Raw genomic sequence first — 17,014 nt, 5'->3', positions numbered from 1 at the left:
AATACTTCAGCTTCAACCACAACAAGAGCAGACAATAGATACAAACTCAAGGTAAACCGCACCAAACTTGACTGCAGAAAATACGACTTCAGCAACAGTGGTCAATGTCTGGAATTGACTCTGTAGTCTCTTCCCCAAACCCCAAAAACTTTAACCTTAGACTGTCTACTATTGACCTCACCCCTTTCCTAAGAGGTCTGTAGGGGGCATGCATAAGCGCACCAACATGCCTACCATCCCTGTCCTATTGTTTCTTTTTATTTTTCTTATACGTATCCATTTCATGTATTCATAACCATGTTTATACTTATACCTGTTATCTAATAATCGCTTGACAAAATAAATAAGCTTGTGCCATTTGGAATAAAGCAAAGGGCCACCTCCACGCTTGTCAGTGGATGCAAAACTTAGGAGCACCATCTAGGCTAGGGCTACAAGTCCAATTGTTTATACAGTAGTCACTGTCATTTCCTGTAGTCTGATGGACAATAAGTGAGACATAGCCAGTGTTCTTCCTTTGTCATAAGCAAACTATTCCCCCATCTCTCAAACCAAAGTTTTTCTTTTTTTTCCTCTAAAAACTTGGATTCTACCTTCCAACATTTATTTTCTGTCTTCCGTTATGTAATTTTTGTATTATAGAACTTGGTAAGCTCTAATGGCATAACTATATGTTAAGTGGTGCATAATATACTAATCACAAAGGTGCTTTTTCAGGAGGCAACTGGACTTTGTTTCTTCTTTTGAAGATGTTTCGCTTCTCATCCAAGAAGCTTCTTCAGCTCTGACAGGATAGTGGGGAATGGAAGAGCTGAAGAAGCTTCTTGGGTGAGAAGCGAAACATCTTCAAAAGAAAAAACAAGAAAGTCCAGTTGTCTCCTGAAAAAGCACCCTTGGGACAACCATAACCTGGATGACTGAGAATCTCTATAGACTCATAATATACGAACCATATAATCTGAGTTCACACCACACCGTAGAGGAGATGATGGTGGCTGGTTTGTGGTTGAAGTATGTTGTGTAAACACTCTTCCTTGTAGAAGATTTAGTATTCTGTACTGTTGGAACTAAAGCACACGCATACAGGGAGAGATCCATGAGATCCTCAGTCTTTCAATTTTTATTTAAAAAATGGAATCTCCTGAGGATGAAGAAGCTGGAGCCCTGAACAAGCAGGAACAATGTAGTTGTTTTCTGCAGGTAGACAAGATCTTGAGATTTGTGTAGAAATAATTGAGAGAAAGCTGCTAAGATGTTTCAAGACCACCATGAGTTACTTCTACCTCCTCACCCAGGAAATGCTGTAGGGAGGGTACCAGATATGTTTATAATTAAGCCACTAAATGTTTTTACCATTCTAGCACTCTGGATTTAAAATAATGGCCTTAAACTACAAGGCAGACTTTATTTAATTGTCAAATTTAAAGCCCACCTGCCTCATAGATTAATTCTGGGCTTAACATTTATTAATACCAAGAACAATACACTAATATAACTAATTATTTAATGAGTAAATGGATTTTTTTTTTCATTTGTTGAATCATAGACTGAACAAAGGATATCTTAGTTCTTGCACCGAGTTAAGGGTTGGAATGACTCCTTCCACTTCTAGGATTCAGTAATCCAAGATTTTGGAGAGCCAACTGTAACTCTGGTGACTGATGTTATTGCACCAGTGGCTCTGTGAATATGTGATCATAATAGCAATAGCACTTAAGACTTAGATACCATTCCACAGTGTTTATAGCAGTCTGAGCGGTTTATAACGTCAGCATATTTTTCCCAATAATTTGGCTCCTCATTTTACCAACCTTGGAAGGATGGAAGGCTAAGCCAACCTTGAGCCGGTCAGGATCAAATTCCAGACTGAGCAGAATTACTGCATTTTAATTACTGTGCCAGCAGGGCTCCCTTATCAGAGAAATAATCAAGAGAAGAACACATCTGCCTTCCAAGCTGTTGTCCACCCCAGCACCTACTAGATCCCAATCTCTAAAACCACAATAGAAGTCATAAAGCACCACAATCATTTCCTGTACACAAAAGATTCTGATTCTGGAAGTCTTGAGTTCTAATGAGAAATATACATGATTATTTGATCTTAGAACGCTGAAGCTCAAAAACTCCTGAAGGGAAATACTGAATTAATAGATGATCATGCTGTATAGTTTCATACTTGCATCAATGCCTAGCATAATTCCTTAAAAGGAACCTCTTATTTAACCAAATCATACATTAAATAAAATGCACACACAAATGGTGTCTTGAAAACTACAAATGATGTTCAGTTGGGCAGAGTGAACAGAGATTTGTATGTACAATTGCTGTATAAATTGACGAGAGACAGGGCCAGGAAACATTTTTACATTTGTATTTAGCACCTATCTGACCTTGATTGATTTTGAAGAGGGTGAACAAGGTTAAATCCAGTTAATTATTTCAATAGGAAAATTTCAAGAAATGTACACTGAGCCTCAGGCTAGACTGGGATATTGAAATTGGAACAAAAAAACATCCTGCCAGAAGGCAATGGGAACACACACACAAACACATTGTTGTTAACAAAATATGGATATGTACATGTAGTCATCAGGCCTTAAATGAGACTTCGCCAGCAACTATAAAGATAATACTCCTCAGCACAGAAGAAAACAAGGAAGATTAAATATTCTTTCTTAATGAAAATGAAAGCACTAAAAAAAGTAAATAAAACGTATCCAACAACAACAAACTGTTTATTTATTTTTTTGCAAAATATGGTGTTAACTAAAAGCTAAACAACCAGAAGATGTAATTTTATACTAACTCGTTTAACAGACACAAATTGTACCAAGTTATAACAGTGCAATATTAAACAGCACTATTTACATACATATTTACAACTTATGTCTTTATATAAGTTATTTAACCTACTGCTCAGGAAGTTCAACACATTTGGTGTTAGGAAATAAGATTCTAGGTAATATAAAATAGTGAATAAAAATGTTAAAAGTATCCTGGACAAAATTTTAGAGAGAAAAAAAAGATGATTTAAAGGGAAGACATAATCAGTAGACAAATTTCTTTGTAAACAAGGAACTTGTTAAATGTGATGCAATAAAAAGAGACATGAGGGTTTTCTTTTTAGTATGCATTTCAGAGACACAAATTATGAACTTTGAACTAAAAAATAGCTTCTTTAAAATTTCAAAGTGAAAATCAAAGAAATTGTTGAATACAGACATTATATTTTGAAACCTCTAAAATAGCAAATCTTAGGGCTCAATGTTGCTGGTCTAAAAATCTAATTACTATCCTCTGCAAACATGAGCAAAGGTCAGTCAGAATTTCTAGGCTGCTATCTGTGGATCAAGATTTAGAAAGCATCCTAAACCATGGATTTTGGGGGACTTTGCAACCTTCTCCTGAACCTGATGAACCAGAATTGCTAACCAACATTTTAAAGTAATCCTGATTAGCATTAATAATTGTTTTGTCAACACATGCCTGACAATAAACAATGGCTAAAGCAGGAAGTATTAATATGAAAATGGGTAAAGGAATAATCATGACTCATTTCTGATAATCTAAAATCATACTTCAGAAAATGATCAATATGACATCTAAAACTCAGTAATAATGTTGAAGACAGCTTTGATGAAATAAAACATCAATTGACAATGTAGCTGTTTGAAAATCCAATTTTTGTGCACAGCTCCAAATTGTCCTTGGGTGGTTACAATTTTCATGATTTGTAAAATATTAAGAAAACAATTTTGCAACTTCATGAGCCTTCATGGGGCGAATGCTATAAGCTATCCGGGGAAGAATGTAAAAATTCATTCCAAAAGCAAGTCAAAATGAATTATGATTGAAAGGATTTTACTTCAGAAAAGTGTGAATTTTTAATACAAATTTAATCTAAGTTGAACTTTTAGATTAATGTGACGCGCCAAATAAATTTGTTACAGCAAAAACACTGCTTATTTAACTGTACATAAAATAAACTATAATATTTACATATTATTCAAGATAAAGAATTTCACTTTACAATTGCTTCTTTTTGGCAGATTCTGTTTAACAAGAGGGAAATTGCATTCTTGGAAAAACTTAATTTCCTGTGATATGGATTAAAGGATTTTCCACATGTTTAATTGTCTATTCTATGCTGTTTTAGTTTTTTTAAAAAACAAAACAAAACAATATTTATGTAAAACTTATTGTTTCCTCTTGCGTTCAGATTCTAAGCAAAATTTTTCATATGCTTCTTCAATTTCTGGATCCATCTCATCATCTTTTTCGTCATCATCTTCATCATCAAAATATCTGCAATAAAATTCATATTAAATACACATTTTTAAAAATTCAAACATTAAAAACAATAAAAAAGATAAATACCAATATTAATGTTATGATTCTATATTTGTATAAGCTGAACTCTGGCAGGCTCTCATTGCAAACTACCGTATTTTTCACACTATAAGATGCACTTCCCCCCAAAAAAAACTGGGTGGAAATGTCTGTGCATCTTATAGAGCGAATGTTGGCAAAGCCCCGCCCACCCTTTGGCCTCTGCCTTCCAGCAATTTGCTTCCTAATAGCAAACAGCCTGGTCAGCTTCAGCACAGCACAAGTTCCTATGCCTGTTCTTGAGTTGCCAGCTAATTTAGCACGAGCAGCTGGCGGTTGTATTGGCCTCCTGAAATACCGCCAATCAGCTGTTCCAGGCTGCAGGGATCACCATCGTTCATTGCTGCGGCCGCGTATCGCCACCTCTGTGTGCCCCATTTTCGACCTCCGTGCATCTTGTTTTTGGCCCGTTCCAGGCGGCAGGGATCGCCACCGCCTATCTCCACTGCCATTCAGCGGTGACGAAGGCAAACAGCGGTGATAGGCGGCAGCAGCAGCAGCGGTGATCCCCGCCCCCTGGAAAATGGGGCATGCGGAAGCGGCAATAGGCAGTGGGCGCAATGGGCAGCAGCAATCCCCACAGCCTGGAACAATGATTGCCAGTATTCTGGGAGGCCAATCCAACTACCAATCAGTGCTGACCAGGCTGTTTGCTGCAAGGAGGCTGCAATTTTTTTTTTCTTGTTTTCCTTCCCAAAATCTAGGTGCGTCTTATGGTCTGGAGTGTCTTATAGTGCAAAAAATATGATAGGTCTAAATTGCTTAAGTGCAACGAAGTTCACATTTATAAATGTTAGTATCACTTATGAGCAAGAATGGTCAATTTAAATTCCTAAGTACAAAACAAGTATTATTTCCAACAGGAAACCACCTACATTCCAGCTGCTAAGGCCTCTGCTGCACATTCAAATATAAACAGAGGAATTTATAGGATCCAAAAAACAGAAAGTGATCAGAAAAGGAACTGAACAGAAAGACAGAAATAATAATCTTTTTTGCTGTAGGGCCTAAAACATTATGGAAATATTCTTTTCAAAAGCAACAATTAGTAAAAAGAGCTCTGTAGATCTCTAAGGTATTGATTAATGTTACCATTTAGTAGAATATCAGTAAATAAAACTGAAAAAAGCAGTCAGTTGTATATAAAAACTTTTGAATACTAAAGTATTTTCAAAATGATAAATTTTGACAAAAATATTCTTGAAAAGTGATGACCAGTTTAGGAACGTTAATGATAATCTAAAATGATTCTATCTGCATCACAAGTTAGACTAAAATAAGAACTTACTGGTCTTCAGCTCCTGTTCCATTTTCTTCATACCCTTGAAACAAATCTTGCCTTTCAAGAAGTTCTTGATATTTCTCTTGGTAATCTATATCAACATTTTATGAAGAACCACATCCAAGTTTATTCACTATATCGATTAGTAAAATATTACAGATATGTATCCGATAGGCAAACATAATTTGGGTAAGCTCTTAATAGCACATTGAAATAATTTGCTTAAATGTATCATTTTATTGTACTTCATCATGCTTATCCTGAGCTTTCTCTTCCCCTGGCTTTTCTTCAAATAATGTTTGCACTCAAGCAACATAGCTCCTCATTAAAGAATTTGCAATATACTGTACTGTAGCAAGGTATTCTCACTGCCAGAAAAAGTAAAAGTCTGCAATGCACAATAAAGTGGAAAGACACGTTCTGTGCCTTAAATGATTAGTCAAAAGCAACTAAGTACTAAGTAAAGGAGTACAATTGTGAAAAGTCACACAAAGAAAAAAAGGGCTCTGACACTGTAAATGTAGGATGCGGTATCGAATAAAGCATGAATTGATAGCAATCATTGATTAAATGCCATGAAGTACTCTTAGCAATCACATACATATAGTTCTTGTTTAGCGACCTTTTGCAGTTATGATTGTGGGGAAAAAAGTAACTTTGCAACCAATTTTAAGCCTTGGCGCAGTGGTTAGAATGCAGTACTGCAAGCTACTGTTCAGCAGTTTAGCAGTTTTTGTCATCGGTTCAAGGTTGACTCAGCCTTCCATCCTTCTGAGGTCAGTAAAATGAGGACCCAGATTGTTGGGAGCAATATGCTGACTCTGTAAACTGCTTAGAGAGGGCTGTAAAGCACTGTGAAGTGGTATGTAAGTCTAAGCGTTATTGCTAATCTTCAAATTTAAGACCTTTAGAGGTCTGTAAAATAAAGGAAAACTGAAGTAAGATCATAAGAACGGTTGTGATAGCTCTGTTTAACAACCAAGTTGCTAGTCCCAATTGTAGTCTCTAAATGAGGATAATACCTATAGATGGATTTTCTCCATAATGGTGTCACAAAACTTTGTATATCTAGGTTTCACTTATCTTTGTTAATAATTTGTCTACAAATGACAGAAACAGCAATGGGTTCAATACATTGCTGATGTGACTGCAGACAATGAAACTAGCATGGCACGTAGAATTCCATCTGAATGGATAGAAAGCATTTTCTGGAACTTTTAATAAAGCTCTATCTATTTTTGATTGTCTGCCTTCTTTGAGAGCTATAAAATGTAAATTTAATTGATTTCTATTTTAACTATTTTATGCAAAGCAAATAGTTAGAACATACCTGGATCTGCTGCAGTGAAAGGCAAACCCTCTGATGTGTAAAATGTTGGTTCATTCTAGAATTAAAATATGCATTATTTATTTATGTTTCTATTTTTTTAATCTTGTATGCTTTAGCATTTTTATATCTATTTCAGCAAAGCTATCTCAGGGATAATCTATGGAAGAAGAATGCCAGTATACTTTACCATGAAGTAGTTAGGATCATTTTCTGGAGTTGCTTCCCTGTACGTTGAAGCAATATGTACCCTTCCCCAATTACTTGACCGCAGTTCTACTAATTTTAATAGCATATGCTTTACATCTCTGTAACAGAAAAGTAGAAAATAAAATCATTACGTTTACTGTAAGAATACACCTGACTAATTTATTACAGCTTCTCAAAATGTAATTTTTTTAATGCTAATGCATGTCAAAGAACAACTTTTGTTACCAGTATTCTCATACATTAAATATAGGTATTAAATGTGATACATGGCTTTGAAGAACCAACACTGTTTAGATTGGTTAAACACAGTTATTTAAATTTAGCACTTCTGTTGGCTTTGTCCTTTCTGCTGAGTTCAAGGACTTCAGCCTCTTTCCTTATCACGCTTTAAGTGTACTGTCTTCTCTGAAATGTTTGTGTAAGCATTTTCTTAAATAAGAGTTATGAGAAAAGCAGTTCTGGTCTTTATCTATTACAGGCAATAATTCATACACGAGAAGTAGCCTAATGATCTAGACAAGTCTAGGCAAGCAATTTGCAACATGTATTGATTTCCACAACAAATAAGAAAGAAGCGGGTAGTCATGGACACTGTGATCACTGCAAGACTAAAGACAAATGAGGGTGTAATGCAGGGCTAGTAAAAATCATAGCCTGTAGAGAATAACATAGAAGGCTTTGCTAGTAAGCACAGGACAGTTTGGAAAGTTCATTTTGGTCTACCCGATTTTTACTCTGCTTAAGCATAGCAATGAAAGAATACAGAATGAACATGGAATTAGAATGTAGAATTATTTAGGGCAGGAGTGTCAAACTGATGGCTCATGGACTGAATGCATCACGCACATGCCATGCTCACTCCAGCTCCGTGAATGAGAAAAATGTTGCGAAATGTCACCTGATGGCAATGTGACGCAGCGAGTTTGACATCCGTGATTTAGGGAATATATGAAACTCTCAGGTTATTATTGGCTTTATTTATTAATCCAGAGGTTATCTAACTTTGTCATTTTGTGGCACCCTTTTGATGCAAACAAAGGTTGCAAAATCCAGCTTTGCAAACAGACACTAAAAAAATTAAAATATCCTACAATGCCATGTGAGTTCACTGCAGTGCTCTAGTACACAGCATTAATTTTAAAAAAATTATATATAGTATTATGTCACTATTCAAAGTAACTGCAAGATTTTAAAGAAGGCAGAATATGTCTAGTTCCTAGGATCCCCTAAATGTTTTTTTACTGTATACATTTAATTTATTGAAAGATGTGTATTTTAAATATGAGATATTTTAACAAACACTTCACAGTCCAGTGTTGCTTTGATAAATGGTAATTTTTGTAGGAAATGAGCAAGACAGCTACAAAGTGAACTATTCTTTTTATTCTATTAAAAAGGACATGAAATTGTTTTACAGCATAACTGGGAAACGACTGAATTTTCTTACTACCTGCTGCAATTTGCATCTAAGACAACATTTTCAATTTTCTGTATTATGTCATCCATATAAGTCTTTCCCTTTTCTTTCCATGCATCTTCAAGGACAGATCCTGTCAACTGGGAAACAAATAAAAGCAATGATTGACAACACTTGTCAGATTAAACTAATTTGAAAAAGTGAGTTGCATTCAGAATTGGATAAGAACTCTGTTTTTTAACCTTTTTTCGATTACAGTCTATGCTTCTTGCAAAGCTTCTTTTATTTACATATTTATAAAATGTGTATGGCTGCTCAACTCATACAAAAAATTAACAAATACAAACCCTTCCCCCTGCCCCCAACAAGCAGCACAATACATTAAAAAAACAACAGAAGCAATAAAATGGCAACCAGATTAAACTGCACTGCAATTCTCCCAATTGATGCTCTCCTCACTTGGACTCAAATGCCGGGGGAAAGACATTCTAAAGATTTTAAGGGTCCACCCAGGTATCAGGGGGCAATTTGTTTCAAAAGTAAGGGGCCCCACTCAGAAAGCACAAAAGGTGGCAGTGTCGTAAGCAAGAATGGGCTTTATTGGAGCATCTGGGACAATCCTAGAGAAGGCAATCATACCTATAACCATGTCCTATATCATGTAGGGCTTTATAGATGATATCCAGAATCTTGAAGCCTTTTAGAAGCCAGTGCAGCTTATGGAGTAGTGATATATTCATAACCACAGTAAAGCCAAAAATACCTGAGCCACCACATTCTGGACCAAGAGAAACTTCCAGATGGTCTTCAAGGGCAGCCCCATGTACAGTGGATTGTAGTAACCCACATGGGAGTTGATTAAGGTACGAGTAACTATGAGCATGGCCCCCTGGTCCAGCAGCTGGCACAGAAGACAAAATTGTTCAATGGTCTCCCTGGCTATAGCTGTCACCACTCTTCTGGCAGGAGTTGTAATGTGAGGAGATGGACACAAAATCTTGAGCCTAGTTCAAGAATCAAAAATGTAAACTCTCAAATTCCCAAACCTGTGGGTCTCAAGACCTACTGTCAGCCCTTCAAGGTAGATTAACCTAGGAAAGTAAAGTTATGAATGGTAATACTACTTTTATTACAAGGTACAGAATCTTCCAAGTCTGAATACTTTGTGAGAACTGTGGTAAACCTTTATCTTTGTGAGAACTATGGGAAATCCTGTCTGAAACAGTTTGCCTAATTAATTTATGTCCTGGGTTCGGGTTTATTTTGTCTTCTGAGTGTTGTCTTGGTTCTGTTCCTCAAGGTTATTCCTTCTGGTCATTTTGCCTAAAGCCATGAATATTTGGAAGGGTTGGATAAAGCCTATTCTTCCACATCCAGATACGGGAACAGAATTTTGGCAGTTTCACTTGGACAACCAGGGGTAGAGATGTACAGTTGGATTATCATCAGCATATTGAATGCTAGGATATCCTGTAATAGGACAGGCTTTCCGTGGACTACATACAATATTCAACCCTATTTTTGCCAGGAGAGATGAATGTATTTCCACCGGGTAAACAGAACATGTAATCACACCACAGTATTTATACTAATATTAATCAAGAACCAAAGAGGCTCTATTAATAATTAACACAACTGTTTTTTTTAAAAAAAACTCTGAATAAAATGTCTTACTTTCAATAGTTTTACTGCACAAATTAAATTGCTGTCCAGAGGATTTGAAAAAAGTGTATTTAATAGCTCCTGAAGTCCAGTTTGAAGAATTTCAGCTCGAGTTAGTTGTCCTTCATTTCCTTTTATCTATAAATATGTAAATATTTTTATGAAAGTTTGTAAAACCAATATTGAAAATTAAAAACTATTCCAAGTTCTTACTGCTAAGGTATTTGGTATTTTTCTATATTAATTAAAAGCTGATTATATAATGGAATACTTTACCTCAAGAAGGCTATTTTCCTCAGCTCAAATTTTTTTTAGCTGCCATTTGTTAAAAATCACTTGATAGTGAAATCAGCAGCATATACATTTAATAAACAAATAAAATTTAACTACCTGTTAGATTTAATTGAATGAGAGAACTCACAATTTTATACCTAAGAGGATATAAAAAGCCTACAGTAGCATGTTATAATTGATTCTAGTGAAGTAGAAAAGCTTGATTCATGACTGTTGTACTGAAAGGTATTGCTCTAGCAGTATAATGATCAGGACAATATGTACAAACATACTACCACTTCATTTTTATAATAACATCCCTGGCTCCTCTTCTGAACTGTTAAGTTAGGAAATAATAAAAATCTCCATAAATACAATTTATTGTTGGAAATATAATAGAAAATATGTTATCTGCATTTTATTCAATTGTTCATTTGAAATAATAAAAATTTGGTATTTTTATGAGAATGCAGGTATATGACAATTAAAAACAAAATTAAATTGTAAGAAAGACTCTAATGGTCAGCTTCAGTTTGTGCTAAGATGACGTATCTAAATAAATTTGTTCTTTGAGCAAATGGAATGCCTCAGAGTTCAATTTGAGATGGATACGTCAATTGGAACCAGACACTATTAAAGTTTTAAATTTGTTCAAAGTTTTCCTATTTTGATTGAGTTACAATGCTCTACAGATGAATTCTTCAGCCTCTTTCCTTACAAAATGTTGCCTATAGGTCTGGGTTGGTGGGGTGCTGCTCTGGGCCTCCTTGTGAATAGAGAACAAAATGGAAGCAGGCTGTGTTCTGGCTGGGTCGCCTCTAGTAAGGACTTGGGCTTCGGCTCGTGGGTGGGGCTGTTCGCTGCTTCTCTGACCTGGCCCGGGCGACCGTGCTCTGCCGCACCAGTACCCGGGGGCCCGTCCCCATCGCGGGGGCCTGTGGGGAGTGCTGTGTGGGGCCGGCCGAAAGCCTCAGGTGGGGCTGGGTGGGTGGTGGGTGGGGGGCTAGGAAAAAGGAAATTGGGCGTGTGGTATAAGTCTTCGGAGGGGTGTAAGTGGCCTGGAAAGGGGGGCGTGCCCTTCTGTAACCTGGGGGTGGTCGGCTGCACCTCCCCCGAGTTAGCAATAGGTCTAGGGATATGTAGGCATTCTTGGTGGGGGTAGGAGTACCTTTGCTCATGAGTGTCTCATCCTGTTTGATTCTGCAAGTTTAGAAGGAACAGGAAAATAGGTAAAAGTTCAAGGTACACAGTTGTGTTTTCTCATGGGACTTTCCAGACTTTCCCATGGAACTTTCCGTGGCTGTATGATCTCATCCTAGTAAGGTAACATCTGGGACTTTCCAAGATTGTATGTTCTCATGCTGGTGAGGTAATTCTGTAGAGGTCATTGTTTTCTGAATGCATACTGTACTTTTGTTTTACTTTTTCTCAATAAATACTGCTACCTGAGTTCACTCAGGGCTGGCATTTTCTCAGACATTTTCCCTGTGTCTCATTTCGAATGCCAGACCACCACAACAAAATGTCCAAAATTATAGATTGTAAAAATAATTCAACCAGAAAGAAATATTTTTACCTCTAGATTTAGATAAAGTTCAGCCAAAAACAGCACAAATGCATGAAATCTTTTCCTCACAGTATCATCACCTTTGGCAGCTCCGTCTCTATTTTCAAATTCTTTTTGACACCTGAAAGAGACAATTTTGTACTTACTGGTAAAATTCATAAAATATTATTTAAAAACTGAGGCAAATATGATGTTAAAGGATAAAAGAAAAATATTAACATGTATCTAATAATATATCTATGGTTGCAAAGTAATAAAACATTCAAATAGATTATGCAACTTGATTAAATACCCATCTTTATATATTTTGTTGTTGCTTGGGATGTCATTTCTGAACCCTTTTATCCCTGATGGCATGGTCAAAGTTTAAGAATCATCGTATCTATAATCCAACACCATGAGTGTCAATAGTTTGTTTTAACATAACCAAAAAGGGACCCCAAGGAGAAATAACACATTTAGGGGATGGTTTGATTCTCTAAGTCTCCCACTTCCTACATAACAGTAAAAAGAAAAAGAAAATGCACTATGTAGGATAAAGTTGTGAAAATAAATACTAAAATATGTAAACAATGACAGCTCTATGTAAAACTTCCATCTGATGTATTTAGGGACAATAGCATCAGAATATCTGATATGACTTCCACCCAGGAACCAATTACGATTTGGGTCTTCAATACTAGATAAAGAATCTCTTTGTTTCCCCCCACTCCCAGGTAGCTTATTCTGCACTCTGGTTGATCTTTCATTAGAAGTTTACCCCAGATTTATCAGTAACTTTTTCAAAGAAAGAATAGAAAGCTGGTTGTTGCAGAAAGCAGTATTGTAGTAGATTTTCTCACTTATTCAAAATAACCTGGCATTTTAGTACAAAAGTATATGATAAGAGTATATATAGAGCATACAAAATCAGGAATTAAATATGGCCTGAAAAATTTCCCATTGTTTTTGTGTACTTGTTACTTTTCTTCAAGGGTGTATTAATACTGCAGTAAAAACATTTTAAAAATGTGCACACCAAAATGAACATTAAAGCATTTTATCTAAAGATTACATAATTTTTTAAATAGTCCTTATTGCAGAGGAAAGAATATCTCACACAATTAGAGAAACTATCTTGAAGACTTGACTTCTGACTGCTGCCAAAATTTTGCAAGCAAAAGAAACAGAGAAATTCCCATTCCATAAGGGGCTGATTTTAACGGAGCATATGAAACACCAAATAATTGCCTTTTTGCTGCCAGTTATGAAAAATCAACTGATGGAAAATATGTACTCAACTTGTCCATGTGTGGTATATAGCTAAATATAACACCAAAGAAATACTTTCCCATGTTTTGAGGGCCACTATGCATTAAAGCTGATAATATTGGTGAAAGTTGTATTGGACAAAATTAATTGGACCCCAGAAATACTGTGTTGCCACTCAGGATTTATTGCAATAACAATAAAATAAATCAAAACATTTCCACTTTGACTTTAGAATGGACTGCCATTCACTTTCCAAACCTTCCAGTCCTCAGCTGCAGTACTAAGAAGTAAAAAATGTTGAGCTATAATATAGATTATTTCCTTTCTTTTATGAAGATTGAGATCCAAGCACAAATGTCCTTCTGTTCCATACTGAAGCCTAGTAGTTTCCAAAGAGAAATATAATTGGACAAATATAGGAGCTGAAGAAAGTTATCCAAGTTTTGGAGTTTCATAAGAAGTCCAATTGCTTTAAACTTTCAAAACAGTAAGTTGTCATAAGTGTGGCAAATGGCAAGCCAAGTACCTGAAGCTTCAAGGGACAAATGCTATTATAAAAGCTCATTATAATCTGATAGAACTGATGGGTCTTCTCAGTGATGGCTCCTGCCTTGTGGAACACTATTCCATCCCGCTAGGCTTGTACTATTCCAATCAAATGTCTAGGGTGATTCTCAGTCATCCAGGTCTTGGTTGTCCCAAAGGTGCTTTTTCAAGAGGCAACTGGCCTTTCTGGTTTTTCTTTGAAGATGTTTCACTTCTCATCCAAGAAGCTTCTTCAGCTCTGACTGGACGTTGTCAGAGCTGAATCCAGTCAGAGCTGAAAAAGCTTCTTGGATGTGAAGTGAAACGTCTTCAAAGAAAAACCAGAAAGGCCAGTTGCCTCTTGAAAAAGCACCTTGGGACTACTATTCCCACCATTTTGACTTTCTACAAACTGCGAGAAACCTATTTGTTCTCCCAAGTGTTGCTTAGGATGATGGCTGAGCCCCCTTGGTTAGGTTTTTTTTTTTAAAAAAAAAATGCTGTCTTTTTCTTAATATACTTTGTTTTTAATGTTTTATCTGTAAGCTGCCTAGAATCGCTATTGAGTTAAGCAGCCTCAAAATTGAAGAAAAATACATGTTTATAAACAAACTTGGGCTTTATTTTCTTGACTTGATGATGTCCTCAAAGGCAACATTCTTGACCTCAAGGGGGGAACAAAGCCACTTAACCAATTTAATGTGCAAGATGAATCAGAAAGTATCTGTTTATTCTGAAAGAAGTAAGACTCTGAGTATCATCTCACTTTCATTAATATTCATTTACAAAGTTTGTTTACCTTTGAGAATATAAAAGCAAACAGCACAGCATAACTGACATTCAAAATCTCAGTTTCCTATGTTTTGCTTGTTCTTCTACACTGCTCAAAATTCATGTCTGTGGCGAGCAAACCTGCTCATTGTTTACAATAATTGAAACAAATAATGTTTGATATAACAAAAGCTGAATATTTTTTCTCTGAAATTTGCAGATCATTTTTAGTTAAGGTATATATTCACTTTGAAATTTCAATCAACATTTTTGGAAGAAGGAAGTTTGAAGAGAAGTGTTCTTCATTTTTAACAAAATGAGAACGATTTTAAAAGTTGAAACAATAGTCCTGAAATACTTTTCTAGCATATCGTATTATCATTCATTTTTTTAGCATTTTACATAAGCTTGGAAAACAGACGAACATCTTAAAGCAGCAACATTTTTCTTCATGCTTGATTGGAAATCTAGAAAAAATGGATTGCTTTAATGAAAGGGATTGTGTTAGCATGTACTCTTGAGTCATTTTTAAAGTATGCAGAGTTCTAATGCAGAATACATGCAGAATCAAGCTTGACAGTCTTGTTTCTGTCAATGGCAGCTTCTTTCAATATAACAAGATCTGCAAACTTCCATTTCAATCTGATATAAGTATCTTACCAAATAAAGCTGGTAACAATGCATTGAGAATTAATTTTGGAATAAAAAATTGTCTTGAAATGTTCCTGGGAAATATTGAATCAGAAGTTGTTTTGTTAAATTCAGAGACAGAGGATATGTATGTATGTATGTATGAATGGCATTCAGCTTTGTTCGGGTATTTTCCCACGTCATGTTAGTTGTGCTTTTAAAGTTGTAGCAACGTTTCGGCAGAATCTCATCTGCCATCATCAGGCTTCTGTATAGTGTTCATCTGTGAGTCAGACTTTTACAGTGGTTTCAGATTTAAATTTGGGGCAGCCTATTGCTGTGCCAGAATGGTTTTTCTTCATCCTGATTGGTTGGGAGTCTTGGTCTGTGTTTATTGGTCTTGGAGTTTGCTGTGTTCTGCTTAATTGGTGTTTCTAATATCTTCTGTCTGTTTTTTGGCTCTTTTTGTATCTTGATTGGCTGGCAACATTGTGTTACTTTACTGGAGGCCTTTAGTGCAGCTTGGCTCCGGGTAAATGGATGGCTATCCTTAGTTAGGAAGCTAGGTTTCATCTGGGTGTCTGGTTGGGGTATGTTTGAGTTGGAGGTATCAGGGGATCTGTTTGTGCCCAGGTGTTTGCCTGGCTTGTGGTGTGGAGATTTTTTTGTTTGTGAGTGCAGGCTTCCAAATGATTGACAGTCTGGTGGAATCATCTCTTCTATTCATGCTTTCTGGTCTTTTTCAATCTCTATGGCTTCTCTGATGATTCTGTGGCTGGGGTTTTCTATAGTGGCTATTGGTGCCATTGAAGTTGATGCTATGACCTGTGGCTTCCATGTGTTGGACTAGTGAGGAAGTGTGTTCCAGCTTTTTGACTGCATTTCTGTGTTCATCCAGGCGGGTATTTATTCTTCTATTGGTTTGTCCAATGTATGTGTCCGGGCATGATGCACAGGGGATATATATATATATCGTGACTGGAAGGTTTGAGCCTGCTGTGAGCTTTGAGTCCGATGTATCAGAAGACACAGGTTCGAGTGATGAGGAAAGTTTGGCATTGGAATTGGAGCCTGCTTTAATGAGAGATGCAGGCGTGAGCCAGGAGGATGAGGGGTGTCGGAATCACCATCCTCTCCAGAACCTTCCACATCAATCATGCCTCAGGTGTCAGCAGCTGATCCACAGAACAGACCAGAGTCCTTGAGTGATGATCAAACTGACGAATGTTGGGTTGATGCAAGGACTAGGCAGGAGTTGAGACATCAAGCACAATTTGAAAGGAAACGTCAAGTCAGAGACTAATTAGAGAGACTGACACGCCCCTTCAAGGAATATAAGGAGCGTGTTAGCTAACGATCCTTGTCCGGATCAATCTTCGTTAGTTACTTCGCAGCTTGGAAGAAGCCTTCTGTTTGCCTTTTGGCTCTGAATTATCTTGCGGCTCGTTATCTTGGTTTGAAGACAGTTTCTGGGAAAGCTGCCAACGACGACTACAGAGAAAAGTTAACTCTGTGGTTTCTGATATTATCTGTTCGTGTTTATTTCTTTTTTGACATTTGGACTCTCACTTTGTGGCTACAGGTGAGACAGAACATACATACATACATACATACATACATACATACATACACACACACACACATATATATATATACACATACACACACACATACATATATACACACACACACACACAGTGAGAGAGAGAG

The 17,014-nt window shown here is 36.5% G+C and overlaps 1 protein-coding gene across 1 annotated transcript in view; it reads right to left on the bottom strand.

Moving 5' to 3' along the window:
• Positions 1–2,716: 2,716 nt before the first annotated feature.
• PAIP1 (poly(A) binding protein interacting protein 1) overlaps positions 2,717–17,014 on the bottom strand; it is a 29,089-nt gene continuing 14,791 nt past the window's right edge. The window contains exons 5-11 of the mRNA XM_026666469.2: positions 12,137–12,248; positions 10,300–10,425; positions 8,659–8,765; positions 7,189–7,306; positions 7,002–7,056; positions 5,678–5,762; positions 2,717–4,305 (exon numbers count right to left, since the gene is read on the bottom strand). Coding sequence (XP_026522254.2) covers positions 4,197–4,305; positions 5,678–5,762; positions 7,002–7,056; positions 7,189–7,306; positions 8,659–8,765; positions 10,300–10,425; positions 12,137–12,248 — 712 coding nt within the window. The 3' untranslated portion in view covers positions 2,717–4,196. The remainder of the gene's footprint in view (positions 4,306–5,677; positions 5,763–7,001; positions 7,057–7,188; positions 7,307–8,658; positions 8,766–10,299; positions 10,426–12,136; positions 12,249–17,014) is intronic.

This window comes from Notechis scutatus, chromosome 2 (assembly GCF_049901735.1).
Source record: "Notechis scutatus isolate UNSWTSFEM ecotype Mainland chromosome 2, rNotScu1.2, whole genome shotgun sequence".
Taxonomy (NCBI): domain Eukaryota; kingdom Metazoa; phylum Chordata; class Lepidosauria; order Squamata; family Elapidae; genus Notechis; species Notechis scutatus.
This window is presented reverse-complemented; position numbering and strand designations above follow the sequence as displayed.